A 16,142-nucleotide genomic window follows, 5' to 3' on the forward strand; every position below is an offset into this window, starting at 1 on the left:
AGGAGCTGAGAGTATTTTATGCATCAAATACATTTTTCACTTTAATTTCCATGGTTCTTCTCAGCAGTGAGCAGGAATGAAAAAGGCTGGTAGCTCTGAGCTTATGCAACACACTGTAGGTGCCCATACACCTAAAAATATCAGTGCTTATCTGTGTCAAGTATGGCTGTAAAAAATGTATAGTACAGTATGAATTTTGATTTCTGATAAATAATTCTTCATATGTGCTTTTGGCTAAGAGGGTCTCAATTTTTGATAATCCAAATAACATATTGTATCAAAGATACCTGGATTAAATCATCAGCCCTTGTATCTGTTTTTTTCCTCCCTAACATGGGTATCGCATCAGCTCTTAAAATTCCTTAGAAACAAGTAAATAAACATTGTCAGTCATTTATCTCAATTTACTATTTTGCACAGTTTTAATCTATGAAATAGGGTCATTATAATTCCTGTGGTTTTGTGTCACTGAGTATGATTATAGTATTTCTGGATCTTGAATAAGTTATAATATTTTTTAAAGACATTATTGATAAGAGAGTTGTTTAGGCAAAATATTCTGAGAGCTGTTTACACACATTCACTAACTATGACACAACATACACAGGAAGAGACTAAAAATGACAAGTCATTCTTTCTTCTAACTTGGTTTTTCCCTGTAGCTCCTGCCATCATAAAACTTTAACCAGTTCATGCATTGTGAATGAGAAAGGGCGGAAAATAACAAGCCAGCCTCATCCCAACTTCAACCAACCTCACCAAAGCTACCACATCACCCCCCATCCTTATACACATGTACAGGCACACTCACATACACACACATGCATGCTATTGTCTCCTGCTGGGCATCCTGCAGGGGGGAAAGAACCGACTCTGGGGTGGCCTCTGATCCCCAGCACAGCATCTCCTCTCCCCATTTATGAAGACATCTGTTGGGTAATGGCAGTTGTGATTCTGTGTGTGTGTCGGGGGGGGCTGCAAGTTCACTTGGAAAAAAAAAGACAAGAGCTGTACTGTCACCCTCTGCCAAAAATACAAATGGTGCCTTTCCTTTACTTGAGCTCCTCTTTCCTTCCTTTTTCACTCCACCCTCCTTTCAGTCTCTCTCATACTTGTCCTTTCAGTACCAGTGAGAGGGACGGTTCATCTCGCCATTGTTTAACTCGTATTGGTGTGTGTAAATTGGCTGACAGCAGTGGGAGGAGGCGTGTTGATGTGTGTGTGTGTGTGTGTGTGTGTGTGTGTGTGTGTGTGTGTGCGTGTGTGTGTATGTGTGGCCCAGGAAGCCACTCCTCCTCTGAGCTGATTCTAGTCATCACAGCGATAATGAAGTGAGCACAACGCTGCCTACCCGCCTGCCTGCCAGTGTGACATACTGTCACCGTTTTGGAGGACACGCACACACACACACATTCAGAGACACATACTCACAGTCACTCACTGACAGGACACGCAGCCTGCCTCCTCACAAATGCATACACACACTCGCACAGTCCTGGGAAGGAACGGAGACAAGAAAAGAAGAACAGAAGGAGGGAAGAATACGTCTCATGGTTTCCTCTCTATTTCACTGAACGCATTTGGTTGTGGGTGCTGAGCAGAGACAAAAACCTACACACACTCACACACCTCCCCTGCAGCCACGGATTCTTGGATTAGTCCGCCCCGGTGTGGAGTGTGGGAGTCGCAGAGTGGACCACTATGGGGAACCAGGCGGGGAGACAGGAGGAAACAGAGTCAGGTCTGCTTCTCTTGTAGCGTGATGTTCCTCAGCACCACTAGTCCCTCTCTGTGTCTGTCTATCTCTGTTGATGTAAAAGGCAAAGACTTTTGTTTGTTAAATACAACAGAAAGAAGCTTAATCTCCTATCATTACATATTTGAGTACATCTCTGACAGACAGGTCCTGATTACTGAGTGTTGACTACAACAGAGTACTGCTTGATGAGTTCTGATTAATATAGCCTGGAGTTATAGCAGTTGTTTCAACGAGTCTGAGTTTTTTTGTACAGTCATGGATCTGGTGTGTCATGTTTTTGTACAGGTCTGTTTGTGTGTAAATGGTTGCACCTGTGTGTAGATATTCCGCGTCAGGCGGGGGAAAAGGCTGAGTGAGTGCAAAGCGTGAGAGAACCTGCCCTCCACTGTTCTAAGCTTGCGTGCGCCTCTGTGAGAATTCCATTTCAAAGTCCCTCTGAACTGCACTCAACAGCAACTTCACACTCATCAAACACAACCAACCTCCTCCTCATCTCTCGACCTCTGAATTCCATAAACGAAACAAGAATTTGCATTTCATGTGTTGTGTATGTGCGCATATCCTCCTCATATTTTAAAAGTTACAGACAATGAATTTGTTCACAGAGCTTCATCGTATCTTTGTGCTGGTATGTGATTTTATTTGCATGTTTCCATCTGAGCAAAGTGGATACTGAAACACAGTGCACACAAACACACAGTGGAGTCTTATATCAGCTGTGGGTGTTGAAGCTGCATCAGTTCATAGCAGTTGCATGTGTTGCTTGAAGATAGAGCACATGCAGTAGGCTCAGATTGGTGGTAGCAAGCTGCTGCGTGCTTGAAAAGATTAGCTCCCAGTTTCTTCTCCACATGCACATACAGCATACTGTGCAGAGTTAATGCATGATGCATAGAACAAAAGATTCTAGAATATAGTCATGGGAGGACAGAAGGCTATTAATACCTTATTTGATTATTCTGTATTTATTGTTCGTATGTACAATATTATTATTTTTATTTTACCCACAGCATGAACCAACTATGTAGCTGACTTAGCTATATGTTGTGAATTGATTGAATTCCCACTTTGAGCCTCTACACTAAATGAAAATTGATTATAAAATAGCTGGATTTTTCATTATGTCCACTTGTGATATGAAACTGTAGATGAATGAGTACTGAGGGAGGGGGTCAGAGAAGCCCTTGGATCAATTCTTACAAGGTAGAAGTGAAAAGAGCAGTCAAGTTTCCCCTCTCCATGTTAGCCTTCATCCTAGCCAGATGCTAAAACAGAGCCAGCTGAGGTTTGTCAGAATAACAGTTCTGTTGCTGTAGCAGGGAAAGAAACGTGGGAATATAAGGAACTTGTTCAAATTTGATTGATGGCGTTATCTGTGATGTGGCAGGGTAAGGAGTAAGCTGTCTGCTGCAGCGATAAGGAGGTCATTATCAGCAGCAAACTACACCAATGGCTACTACACTGAGCCTTCCTGTCTCCCCACTGGCTCACCAGGAGAGCAGCCAGGACCAGAGCCTGTGGTCAGCATGTTGTCAGGCGTTGATGAATTGTCAGTAATATATAGTCCAATAACAGTGGGTCTATTTTCAGGACTCAGTCGCTCCTACCCGTTTTGGCTCAGGATCAAACCAAAGTGAAAACATGTTTGTGTTGTGAGGTAAAATGTGGGCAAAAATGGGAAAGTTCACACACTTGTGGTTTCTGCCGAAGTTTGATTGGATGCTTGAAGGGAGCTGTAATGTTTGAGCACACTGCCAAAAACATGGAAAAGCAAAGAGTTGAGGATACTATCAATATAGCAGTTGGCATGTTGTCACTGGAATAACATTGTTCTTTCTGTTCACAGCAGCATTAAGGTAATATTTTTGAATGGAGATTGGTATATGGGTGTAGAAACCAAGCTCAGCTAGCTCCATTATAAGGACATCCAAGATTTGTCTGAAATTGGATAATTTCACCGACAGCTAAATAATTCCACTCAATAGTGTACTTCCACCGTTAAATACATTTGTATTGACGTCTCCCAGCATCTCCCCCGTTAGCTTTGTGTATCTGTTGGGCTATGGACATCTCACACATTCTTCATTTTAATTGGTTTGTGCAAGTTTAGTGACCTATCAAGGTTCCCATCATAGATTTGTCCAACAGAGGTCTGATCATGTAAAGAACCTGTGTTTGGGGCACCATTGGGTGTTTTTTGCTTGTAGGATATTGTTGCTTATTGATTTAGCTGCCATGTTTATCATAGCACGACAACTAGATTGGCAGTCAGGAGAGTGCATTCCTCCACCTTAACTTCAATTAAGCTACACCAAATTTCACACACTCATAGATACCAGTTCTCTCAATATGTTTTTTATGTCAAGATCCATGAATTATTCTCTGGGAAAATGTCGTAAATCTCGTAATTTTTAAGAAAGAGAAAAAATAGTCCTAGATCTGCCCCCTGATCCACTCATTACATTACATTACATATCAATGTCTTGTGAAGCACTGATTCACAAACACTGGTGAGTACTGCTCCTAGCCGTAGCAGACGCTGACACGGCTGTGAGCAACAAGCCAAAGAATGTGGAAGTGCGTAGATTACCGTGCCATCTCAACACCATATCAGAGGAAATTGACACAGGGGCAGAGATTCAACATGAGGAAACAAGTTTGTCCAACTTCTGATAACAGGGACACCATGAGGAAGTTACATCAGTCATACTTTCCATGGCAGGGAGCAGCTGGTACAGTAAACACACCAGCCATTCCAAACTGCTTTCTGTTTGCAGAGGGAGGCGTGTGCTGGTTAAATGTCCTGTTTGTGTAACCAGAGACAACAGGCTGAACATCAAAGTTCATTTTAGCCTTCAGGCCTGTCACAGAAATCGATTTATAGAACTAAAATATGTGCATGAAACTGACCCCCTACGTCACTGGAGCTGGATCTGACATGTAAAGCCACTCTGCCTGTCAGTGTGTTAAATGGATAGTAAAACTAAGGTTTGTGTACCCGTCAGATGCTTGTGGCAGTGGTTGAACCTGACTTTAAGAATGTTGAGTTCTGCTGCCTGCCTTTAAGGTTTTTTTTTTTCCTATCTTTATTCAAGAACCTGCTCTTTCAGTTTGAGTGCAGGATTTATTGATTTCACATTATCGTTTCAAGGCAGGTTGGCAGGACAAGTTAATTCATCATTACTACACCTGGCCTTCTGTTGGTTGGGTTATATGACAGACTTGTTGCACAAAAAAGAAGAAAAAAAAATCCAAGAGCAGAGGAGAAATCAAAAAGCAGACGTTTAACATACACAAAAACATTGTGAGTCTGAGGAGAAGAGTTGAAGCTTGAGTGCAGGGAAATATGTCCAAGCAACAAAATATCTGAGTGCAAGCACACAGTTTGAGCACAAGTAGAGAATTAAGAGCATTTCAAAATCTGAACGTGAAATCCATAAGACCTGTTCTCAAACTGAAAGACCTAAATATAGAGAAAATAAACCCATACCTACTACCAAACACTGTTTCTATGTGGAGGACAACAGACCAAAAATTGTAGATGATTTGTCTTTGTTCAGTTACTTCAGAAAGTAGTAGTGACATTCATTAACACATTCTGGAAAGAAAAGAGGTGGTGTTGGAAGCCTTATGATGTAGAGACTTAAGAGTTGTGTTGCTCAGCTAATATGAGAGCTTCCAATAAGGGCTTGTTCCCTCTCAGGTCATGACTGTCAGGATTGAATGAGATGTTGTTTGTTAACTTAATTCTACTCCAATGCACTGCAGAACTTTTATTTACTTTATACAAAATGTATTGACTCTGATGATTAAGTCTTAGACGGTGCATCAATGGAATAACCATAGCGCCTTGAATTGTGGTTGATACTTTGCAGCTTGATCTTTCCACAGAATTTGTTTTTATATCCTTGTTGTGGTAAATCCAGGACAGTAAATCCTGCATGTACTTTCCTGGATTCACCACCAGGAAACATTTATTCTAATATATTGTTTATTATTAAGGTATAAGGCTCAAATAGACATCAGTTCAGCAGTATTCACTCCAACCTGTTACCCATCACATACACTGCTGCTCATGCAGTCATTTAAAAAGGCTTATCATTATTTCTTCATTGAGAGCAGAATTTAACTGTTTTCCATCTGAGGCATTGAGGATTTGTTTTCTCTCAGTTGGCCGGTTATAGGCCATGTTATTGGATATATCTCTAGGCTATTGGGTCCATAAGCATTGTGGAGCAGAAGGTATCAGCATACGGAAACTGTGTTAAAAGTCTAGGCATGCAGGCCAGTTAAAATGATTCAATCAGAATGATTAAAGGAGCACAGGAACCCAGGCCAAGTGGCACTTCGTGGCTCGCCAGCTCTCATGCTGCACTTTCATGCTGTGCTGCAGAGGAAGCACAGAGCTGTTTGCAGTTCAGTGAGAGGCAAGTGGCTCAGCTGAAAGACACAATCAAGTCTTGCAAACTGTACATTTTTTTTAAAGGCAGGATAGAAGGTTTGCCCAGTCAGCTGTTGGCATGTTTGATTAACATGCTGCCTGCTGACACACAGCTTGACTTCAGACTCACACTGTACAAGGGTGTTTAACTGCACTTAGGCTTACAGCAGAGGTTAGAAATACTTGATGTGTTTAATGATATGAACAATCTGTCAGGTAATACTTTAATATTCCTCCTCTTTCCTCCACATTTTCTTGATTCAATATAGAAATAACTGTGTGTGATATATTACCAGTCTCCAAATTGGAAGGGTTTTGATATGTATTTGACTGTTGAAATGAGGACCTAAGAGATGACAGTCTTCGTGGGAAATGATAATGAGGCAAAAAATGCAAAAATCAACTGTTGGTTGAATGCTAAAAATGATTTACATGATTGTAAAGCAAGTCAGGAACACTCTCCTGGATGTAGGGGGACATGTTTCCTTGTCAACAATGAAGAGAAGAAGTCATGATCAGAACCTCGTGCACAAACAACTGTGAGAGTTATGGAACAAACAGAAACAAATCAACTTCTGCCAGACTTATAGAAGTGTGGAGGAAAAAAAGAACAGCTAATGAGCATGGTGCTGGTTCTGTTATGGCTTTGGCATGTTTGGCACATTTAATGGTTTCATTGCTGAAAGAAGCAACAAGGTGAATGTCATACAGGAACATTCTGTGCTCAGATTCATTAAAATACATCCAAACCCTCTGGATGACATTCAATCATTCATCCGGACAAAGATCTTAAAAATATACGACCAAAGCAACCAAAGAGCTTTTCAGGCTGAAGAGGTGGAACATCTTTGACTGGCTGAGTCACTCACCAGATCTCAAACTGTTTGAGATGCAATCCACTTACTGAAGACCAAATTGAATGGCAGGCAGTCATTGATTATCCACAAAATATTAAAAATCTAAATGTTGTTTGAATTACTTTTGAACCCTTAACTTAATTATGCTTCCATTATTTTTATTTTAAGTAGATTGTTGTGAATCACAGAGCATGAAGAACAAAAACATACAACTGTACAGATACTTGGTGCAGGTTATACATCCTGCATATCATCCACTGAAAGAGGCAAACCATCTCCTGATTCATTTAGTACAACTTCAACACAAATACTGTACAACTTTGTGAATAGAATCTTTTACAAAGTCTTGCCTCAGTTTTTTATTCATTGATCACTGAACTATCTTATGCTGCTTTGGTTTTGTTTGAGTGGAGCCTACTGTATCTGATATGTAACACGATTCAGCTGATGTTAGAGGGGAAGCTCTTTTGCAGTAAGGTAACAAGTGATGCTTTAATGGTTTGCAGTGGCACATTGGACTGTTGTGATACAGTCTACAGAGGCATGCAGGCTAATCTCTGCTCAGCCACTGTGGCAGTCATGGAGCCTCAGCTCTGACTATCTTCCACTCCACTAAGAGGAAAGGAATGCCTGTGAGTCCCAGCAACTGGCTGACGGGCGCCTGTTGACCTATTCCATACCCTGTCAGTCGGACAACAGGAAGGCCAGAGACGCAGACTGGGTTTTCTGTCCGTCGTTTCCACTTCCACTTGACTGAAAAAAACTCCCCACAACATTTCCTGGAACCCAGAAGGGTTGACAGAGAAGTGACAGCCAGTGCGTAATTTCAGCTGCCAGCTCTCGGACACTTGACCACCTGCAGTCAGTAATTCAGTGTGACTCCTCACCAGTAACCTTCCTGTTCTGTAAATTGAAGACTCTGTGCACTTGCTGGCTCCAGTTAACGGGCTGGTGCTGGACTGTTTCCAGACACGTAGCTCATGCTGTGGATTTGAAAGCTTATCTTCATTAGACGGAAAGAAGCCAACATTGTGCATTACTGTGATCACAGCGCTGACTTCCCATAAAATAACTGAATGCCTTTGGATTACTGGAAGTCAGTCTGAGCAATACAATTAGATAATTAGTTGTAAACCACACAACCATTTCATATACTTCTCATTTATGTTTATTCAACTTGGCAGAAAGTCTGTCTGTGTATCAATTGTGTAAATCCATTCATCCATTATCTATGGCTCTTATCCTTTTAGAGGGAATATCATTATTTGCTTCAATTAATATATCATTGACATTTCTTTAGTATATGGAAAGCTGGAGTGTAAATCACTTCCTTTGACAGTGAATTAAAAATTAACCTGCTCTTTCATTGGGAATGATTTTCTTCAAAGCTGGTGTTTCACAGTATTTGCACTTAGCTATCAATAATAGTCTTCTCTAAGTGCATGAGTATTTATTCCCTGCTGGAGGAGAAAAGCTCCTCTGTGAGCCATTTAACTGCCCATTCAACTCCTTTTAACAGATTTAGTGCTTCTCAGAGCTGGTTCCTACAAATGGCTCTGGAGCTGAGCCGGCCTCCATCAGAGACGGCACTAAATTAAGACTGAACTAACTCTTATCCACACGGGCGTTTTATATTTTTGCTTTGATTTGTGAAAGATGTGCACTTGCACATTTACACAAAATAAATTCTACGAAATGTAGCCCTTGTTCCCCATTGAAATATATACAGATTTACTTTAATTACAATTCCTGCTTTTGATTATCTTTTTTTAAAGAGGGTCCTGAAACATTCAGTCAGTTGTAGGAATGGAATTTTCATAATCTTCCTTTCTGGAGGTTTATCACTTAATACACAAGACATTAGAACAACTGTGTTGAAAATACACCAAAAAATATAACCTGCTCTGTTTGTACTACAAAAATACATTGGGGTATTTGTTTGGCTGGATTAAGATATGGTAATGCACACTCTGCAATGACAACTATATTTTTGGAAACAGTCTAAGGCCTTGATGTCCAATTCAGAGCTTCGCTAACTATCTGACACACTATTCAGCATCCTGCTGTCGTGCATGTGTTGGCTCCTGGCATCAAGACTGGTGTCATTTCTGTGCACACATTAAACAGCTGTGGTGATGTCATGGTTAAAGAGGTGGGCGATCTAAAGATGAGTGAGTTCATGTGCTCCATCTGGGTTTTATTGACTAAGAGCAAGAGGAAAACAGAATATGAAGGAAGAGTGAATAAAGAGGCTGTCCCACAGTCCCAGTCCTAACATCACTCATCCTCATGGGAATGGACTGATCTTAATCACGTTGGACACTCTCTCTCTCTCTCTCTCTCTCTCTCTCTCTCTCTCTCTCTCTCTCTCTCTCTCTCTAACAGGGACCCATTGTCCCTCTCTTTGTTCCCACCTTTTGTAAAAAAAATGACAAAAAGCCATAGATTAGGCAGGGGCTGGTAACTTTCTTTCCTTTCCTGGACTTGTCCCCTGTAGTGCTTACTAAATAATCATTGACAACACACAGTGCTGACTTGGTGTTAAAATCGTCCATGTGACAGGACAGAGTTTACAAGTGCACGCTGTGCTCAATCTGTCAGTCATGGTTTCATCTTCTGTGAAGTGAAGTTATGGCACTCTGTATCTTTGTGAAGTGCAGGCCTGTCCTGCAGTAAATTCGTCTCATAGGAATGAAAAATGCTTTCTTTATTAATGTGGATTTAAACGTTCATATCTTCAATCCAAGCAAAATGGAGTTCTATTTAAAGAGCAAGTTTTTAACTGAGATTCTTATCACAGAGACATTCAGATTGGATGAAGCTGACCAGTCTTTGCTTTTTTCTTTTTAATCTAAGCCTTTGGTGTCTTGATTAACATTATATATTCGAATTGATTAAATATATACATATATATATATATTTATGATATTACATTTACACAGTGAAGCTTCTTTACGTCCGTAGAGCACCTCACTTCCTCGGCCACAGCCGCACACTCCGGGAATGTTAAACAGCTTTGTTCCCCAGATATTGTGCCAATGTTGGCAGCTTCTAACACAGTCGCCAGTTTATTCAATAAGGGGATAGTGTGTGCAAAGTGCTTATCAATGGCAGAGTGCTTAAAGAACCGACAGGACTATAGGATTCCCATTCCAATGTGGGCCATGTGTGTTTGTGTCAGAGTGATGTGCTGTCTATCTCCTTACACAGCCTGTCTGTCTAGCCCCCAGCTCTGTGGGTTTGATTATGATGTGTGCACGTGATAGACACAGTGCTGTCTTTGTCCGTGCACTGCTCAAGTTGCTTTGTGCATGAACGTGCCACATGCACAGGGACCTTTGTCATCCTTTGAAACAAGCAGCCCTCTGCATCGTTGTTTGTTGATGATCTGAAAACAAACACAAAAACTTTGTCAGACAGCACCCAGCTCGAGTCAGACATCGGTAAATACTCTCCATATTTGAGAGGGGTCTGGAAAAGGCTCGCTGGCGGCCCACGCTGATGCCTTTTGAAATGCCACAGTTAAGCTCTGCTGTGACAATGAATGACCACAGACAGCAACAGACAGACAGTGCCAGGCAGATGCTCTGTTGTCCAAACAGAGAATATGTGAATAGGGTACAGTGACCAGCAACATGAAACTGCTGAATAAGTATGTGAATGTGACTCACTGTCTATTCAACTAGTGTCTACACAGTGTTAACAAATTCATGGTTCCAGCATCTCACTATTCTGATTCTATTAACCTTCTTTCTGATTAAAGCTTGCTAAATGGAGATTCTATTGAGAAAAGTTCAACCATTGAAACTTGCTATAGTCAATTTACTGGGAGTAAACTGGAGTATTTGTTGTTTGAAAGTTCCAGTGTGTAAGATTTAGGTGAAAGGGATCTATCAGCAGAAATTGAAGTGATGTTTTCACTTGTGTGTAAACATCTAAATTGTACAAATTGTTTTTTTTGTTTCATACTATTGCATTGGTCCTCTTTACGGAGGCCGCCATGTTTTATGACAACTGAAGGCTCCCACAGGTTATTTTTCATGTTTGGAAGGGGAGGGTGAGGTGAAGGGGTATTTAGCTGCAACATGAAACTTCACCATTAAATGTCATTAAATGTTACACACTGTACCTTTAACAATTAAAACACATTTTCAGTCCATCTCGATCTTCATGTTTATTTGATTTATCCAGATGGATATAAATGTGTGTAGCAGTAGTAATATTATAAATTAAATACATTTGTCCAGTCTCATCTTCTATAAAAAACATGGCAGCCTCTGTAGAGAGGACCCGCTACTTCTCTGTTATTACATGTAAATAGAATGTATTTACATATAAAGGGCTCATTGTAGGGTAAAGGAAACAACAATTCCTACAATTGAGATGAAACACACTAGCGAAAACATCACTGGGATTATTTGATAATCAATTTCTGCCAATAGATCCCTTTCACCTAAATCTTACACACTGAACCTAGCAATTGTTATGTTTCATCTCAGGTAGAGAGGCTTTACTGTAGTACTGCTCTCATCTCCTCTACTTTCTGTTTCACCATGTGTGCCTCTTGGCCTCTCCTCACACACACGGAGCAGAGGAGAGACAGGCTGTCACCTCATTATGTTAGGTTCAATAGAAGCTTTCCAAAAAGTGCTAGAAATCCCTCTAAATCAACCTTAAATGTTTGAAGACCTCAGATGTTTGAAAATCATGCCGAAATCAATCTAACAACAGTGGTGGGGATGCTATTATCAACAAACATGCCTATATTCCTCTGTAAAGGACAAAACAAATAGAAAAATGCTGATGTCTTCACCCTGTGAATGGAATAAGTTCTGAATAAATTCTAATGTGATCATTAAAGTGCATCAACACTGTCTCAATATGTGCTTTTGTTTTGTTAAGGTGTTCAAGGAGCCAAGAGGTCCGGTATCCCAGCCCCCAGAGAAATCCCTTCCATAACAAGGGACCGCATCTCCCTGAAGGACCAGCTGAGGAGCTCATCTACAAAGAGAATGGTTTCCAGTGCCAGCACTTCCAGCCTCTCCACTTTGGCAAAGCAGACTCGTAGTTCAACCAAATCCCGCGGAGATACAGATGGCCAAGAAAGGGGTCTTCTGGAGTGCCAGGTGAAGGAGCTGCTGGCTGAGGCCAAGGCTAAAGACTTCGAGATCAGCAATCTTAGAATGGAGTTGCAGCGCTGCAAAGGTAAAGCCTCCACTGCTTCCTCTTCACCCTCACACAACTCTGTCTCACGCCAAGATCCCGCTGCAGATCCAGAGCAGGGACAGGTCACGGAGGCCCTAGTTCTGGTCGGGGAGCTGAGAGAGAAGAATGGCAAGTTTCAGAGAGAGCTGGCAGCCCTCAGAGAGGAGAACCAAGCACTGAAGGAAAAGCTGCTTTCCTTGGAAGCTTCTCCGCTCTCTAGTGCAAAAACAAGTTCCCCCTCCAAGCCTTTAGTAAATGGCCTGCCTTCAGACTCCAACTCCTCAGCTTCACAACAAGACAGCCCCCCTTCTTCTGCCAGCCCATTCAAAACCTCTGTCTCTTCCAGCTCTGATATCACCAAGGACTCACCTTCACCTGACTCCTCAGAGTTTGAGAAGATCCCGTCATGCTCAGAATCAGTGAGCAGTAGTGTCAGTGGGGAAGTTGTTGCATCAGGGACAGTAACCAGCACACAGGGGCAGGATGTGTCAGTACAGAGCCTAACAGAACAGATTCACAAAATGGAGGAGAGCCACCACAGTACAGCAGAGGAGCTGCAGGCAACTCTGCAGGAGCTGGCCGACCAGCAGCAGGTGGTGCAGGAGTTGACGACTGAGAACGAGCGTCTGACTGAAGAGAAGCGCCTCCTGCAGACTTCACTTCAACAGCAGAGAGAACGTCTGGAGGTGCTGGTCCAGAAGAATGAGGCACTGGCTATCCGACTTCAGGAGCAAGCCCAATCTCAGGCCCAGAGGGAGGAGGAGCTGGGTAGTCAAGGGCCGCGGCTGGCCGAGTTGGAGCAGAGGTATGCCGGGCTGGTGGAGAGCTCACACTTTGAACGGGAGAAGCTAGTGGACATCCAACAGCAGCTGACTGGCAGCTTGCGGGCTCTGGAGGAGGAGCACCAGGAGTCCCAGGGCCAGGTACGCTGCCTCAGAGAGGAGATGGACAGACTGCAGGCTCAGCTGGCCCGGGAGTTAGAAGTTGGAGATCAGGCAGCACAAGCTGCGGAGGAGCAGAAGGCGACAGCAGAGTGCCTCAGACTGGAAAACAGTAGACTGAAGGCCCAGGTGGACATTGAGAGACAGAAGGTGGGTGAGCTGAAGGCTATGCAAAGTGCCAGCGACAGCACTGAGATGCAAAGCCTGCTGAAGACAGCCCACACTGAGAGAGACAGGCTGGAAGTGGAACTGACAGAGCTGAGGCAAGAGCTGCTTCAGGCTCAGGCCGAGACTGAGCATGTGCGAACCACAATGTCCAAGGTAGGAAGAATGCTTAAAAGCCTCAGTATTTATCATTTAATAGAACGTGTTGTTTTCAGGAGGTATTATCTAAGATAAGTTAAACTTAATGATCTCATGTCAGGGAAATTCAGCAGCAGAAGAAAAAAAACCTTTCACAACAAACAGAAATATTTTATAGAAATGTAATGGAATAAGGTACAGTGGCACAGGAGGATTGTTGGAGGATGTATACTGTAAATATGTACTATGTATGAGATATTGAAATAGATAGTATACATATATATATAAACATATAGACGAAATAGGTAGATAGAAAAGAAAATGTGTAAAGGACATACAAGTTTAAAAGGAAATAAATGGTGAGTAGTTATTAAACTTATTTTACATTACGATTGGTGTTAAAGAATCAGACAGCAGTGGGAATAAAGGACCTGTTGAAACATTTACATGAGTTTATTTAAAACTATACAGTTCTCTTGTTAGAGAATGTCTGTACAGTTAAAAGTTTAATTTTCTGCTTGATTGCCTCCATTCTGTTTGTGTGTGGTCAAACCTTTTCATTTTAATTTTTTTATCTAAGTGATCTCATTATTTGTGTTGTGTGGACAACATACAGGGATCCCCTCCAGTACAATCTCTCATCCATGTTTACTGTAATCAGTGAAAAAGCTAATCAAGCAGCTCACCCATAGAAACAGTTTGTTGGTTTCTGTTGAGATGCAGTAAAGTATATGAATAGCTCTGAAAGAAACTAAAATGTTAGTTATATGTCTAGTGGTGGTAAATATAATAATAATAATAATGATAAAAGTCTTCAATTCCCAACTATTGAATGTGAATATGAGGACACACATCTTACACAATAGTTGGGACATGACCATAAAACAGGGTTCACAGCTGTCATGGGTACTTCTCTTCACCATCACAGCACATGAACTCAGTTTCACTCCAGTGGTTCTCATATGTTTCTCAGTAGTCACTTTGGTTTTCCCCTTCAACACCACACACACTGAGAGGCTGAGGGAGTGTTGTCACCAGCTTAGTGATGTCATCATTGTTGGAGTATGACTGTGGTGTGCCAGCAGTAGGGTGGTACACCAGTGTGTGAGTCACTCCTGTCCTCTGCCACATGGGTGTGAGGGTGAGGCTCCTTCATAACTTCCCCCACGAACATCTCTTTCTATTAGTACCACATGCTGTCACTTGGAGTGTGTCCCGCACAACAACATCATGTACTTGTTCAAGTATATTCTGTTAACAGAGATCTGTTATACAGTGTCACTTCTCAGGATGACTGCAATCACTATAGAACATTGACTTCAGCTTAATAGTTGGAGCAAATAACACAGTGAAGCAAAGCACTGAACTCTTATTACAGTGATTCCTTGCATGACTCCTATTTACACTGTGGGCAAATGGCCGATGGTCTTACTGTGTGGTCACAGCATAACTTAAGTTATTACATTTACCTTTATGTGATTTTAGTGATAGTTGGAAGCAAAACGAGTTCCAACAATGCAATGTGTACAGATGTGCAGTCTTTAAGCCAATTAGACTCATTGCAGTTACTTTTACTTTGTTGGTGCTAGTTAGTAAATTTAAAATATTTGTTAGACAAACATGATCGCTGTGCAGTTCAGACGACATGACATGCTGTGAAGAGATACAGTGAATCTGATTGATCCCCCTGCTCGTCTGTGTCATCCTGCTACAGAATGACCAGTTAATATAAAAGCTGCAGTGAGTCTGTTACCCTGTCCTTCACATGCATAGTTATAGCTTATTTCCCTGATTACAGACGTGCAGTGTAAAAAATCGGGGGGCACCTCACCACAACATGAACTTTCACCACCTTCACGCCAACTTTGCAACAACACGTTGGCAACTGGCAAGTCATGTTGAAGATCATGTGGTGTGAACTTGGCTGTACACTTACTCAAAACTTTTTTCTTTATTCAGCCGTCCGTGACTCTCAGTGTTGTTTTCATATAACTGCTTTGATGAAAGCATCTTTATTTAATCGTTAGAAAAGTGAAGATGTAGAAAAACCCCATCAAGAGCAAACTGAAATATTGCACCACAAAGATTTCTGGAAGATCACAATTATCTTTACTTGAACCAAAGGGGACCTAAGTGCATGTGGCAGCAAGTAATGACTTCAACATGAAACCCTGATTCTTTGTTGTAACCCAATTCTGCTCTGAATGCCACACATACAGGCAGAAGCCAAATGCCAGCAGGTACAGGAGTGGGCTGAGAGGACTGAGCAGGAGCTCAGCAGCCAGGTGACTTCCCTGGAGGAGGCTGGGATCCAGGCTGAGAACCAGGTAAAGGAGCTGAAGGAGACCATCTTTGAGCTGGAGGACCAGGTGGAGCAGCAGAGGGCCGTCAACTGTCACACCAACCAAGCCGTCCTGGACATGGAGAGTATGTTCATTTCACTGGTTCTTCTGCTCTTTATGGCTCTGTTGAGTCTCAACCAGTCTTAAATCTTCTGTAGACAAATAAATCAGACAGTGATATGTAAAACTGAGTTTATTCTCATTTCTCTAAATCAGGTGGACAAATTCATAGAAACAGTTGATTAAGTTGAATTACTTCCTCTTTAAAAAAAAAAACTGAAAACCTTCATGAAG

General features: G+C 41.8%; 1 protein-coding gene across 7 annotated transcripts in view; it reads left to right on the plus strand.

The window, feature by feature from the left end:
• Nucleotides 1-16,142, plus strand: part of specc1 (sperm antigen with calponin homology and coiled-coil domains 1) — a 65,079-nt gene that overhangs the window by 20,496 nt on the left and 28,441 nt on the right. For 5 of the 7 annotated variants that reach the window (XM_069539762.1, XM_069539761.1, XM_069539760.1 and 2 more), the window contains 2 exons: nucleotides 11,960-13,524; nucleotides 15,726-15,933. In XM_069539762.1, coding sequence (XP_069395863.1) covers nucleotides 11,960-13,524; nucleotides 15,726-15,933 — 1,773 coding nt within the window. Of the gene's footprint in view, nucleotides 1-1,341; nucleotides 1,742-11,959; nucleotides 13,525-15,725; nucleotides 15,934-16,142 lie in introns of those variants that run through there. The other 2 variants (XM_069539764.1, XM_020086061.2) reach the window with 1 other exon arrangement.

Source organism: Paralichthys olivaceus, chromosome 15 (genome assembly GCF_024713975.1).
Source record: "Paralichthys olivaceus isolate ysfri-2021 chromosome 15, ASM2471397v2, whole genome shotgun sequence".
Classification (NCBI taxonomy): domain Eukaryota; kingdom Metazoa; phylum Chordata; class Actinopteri; order Pleuronectiformes; family Paralichthyidae; genus Paralichthys; species Paralichthys olivaceus.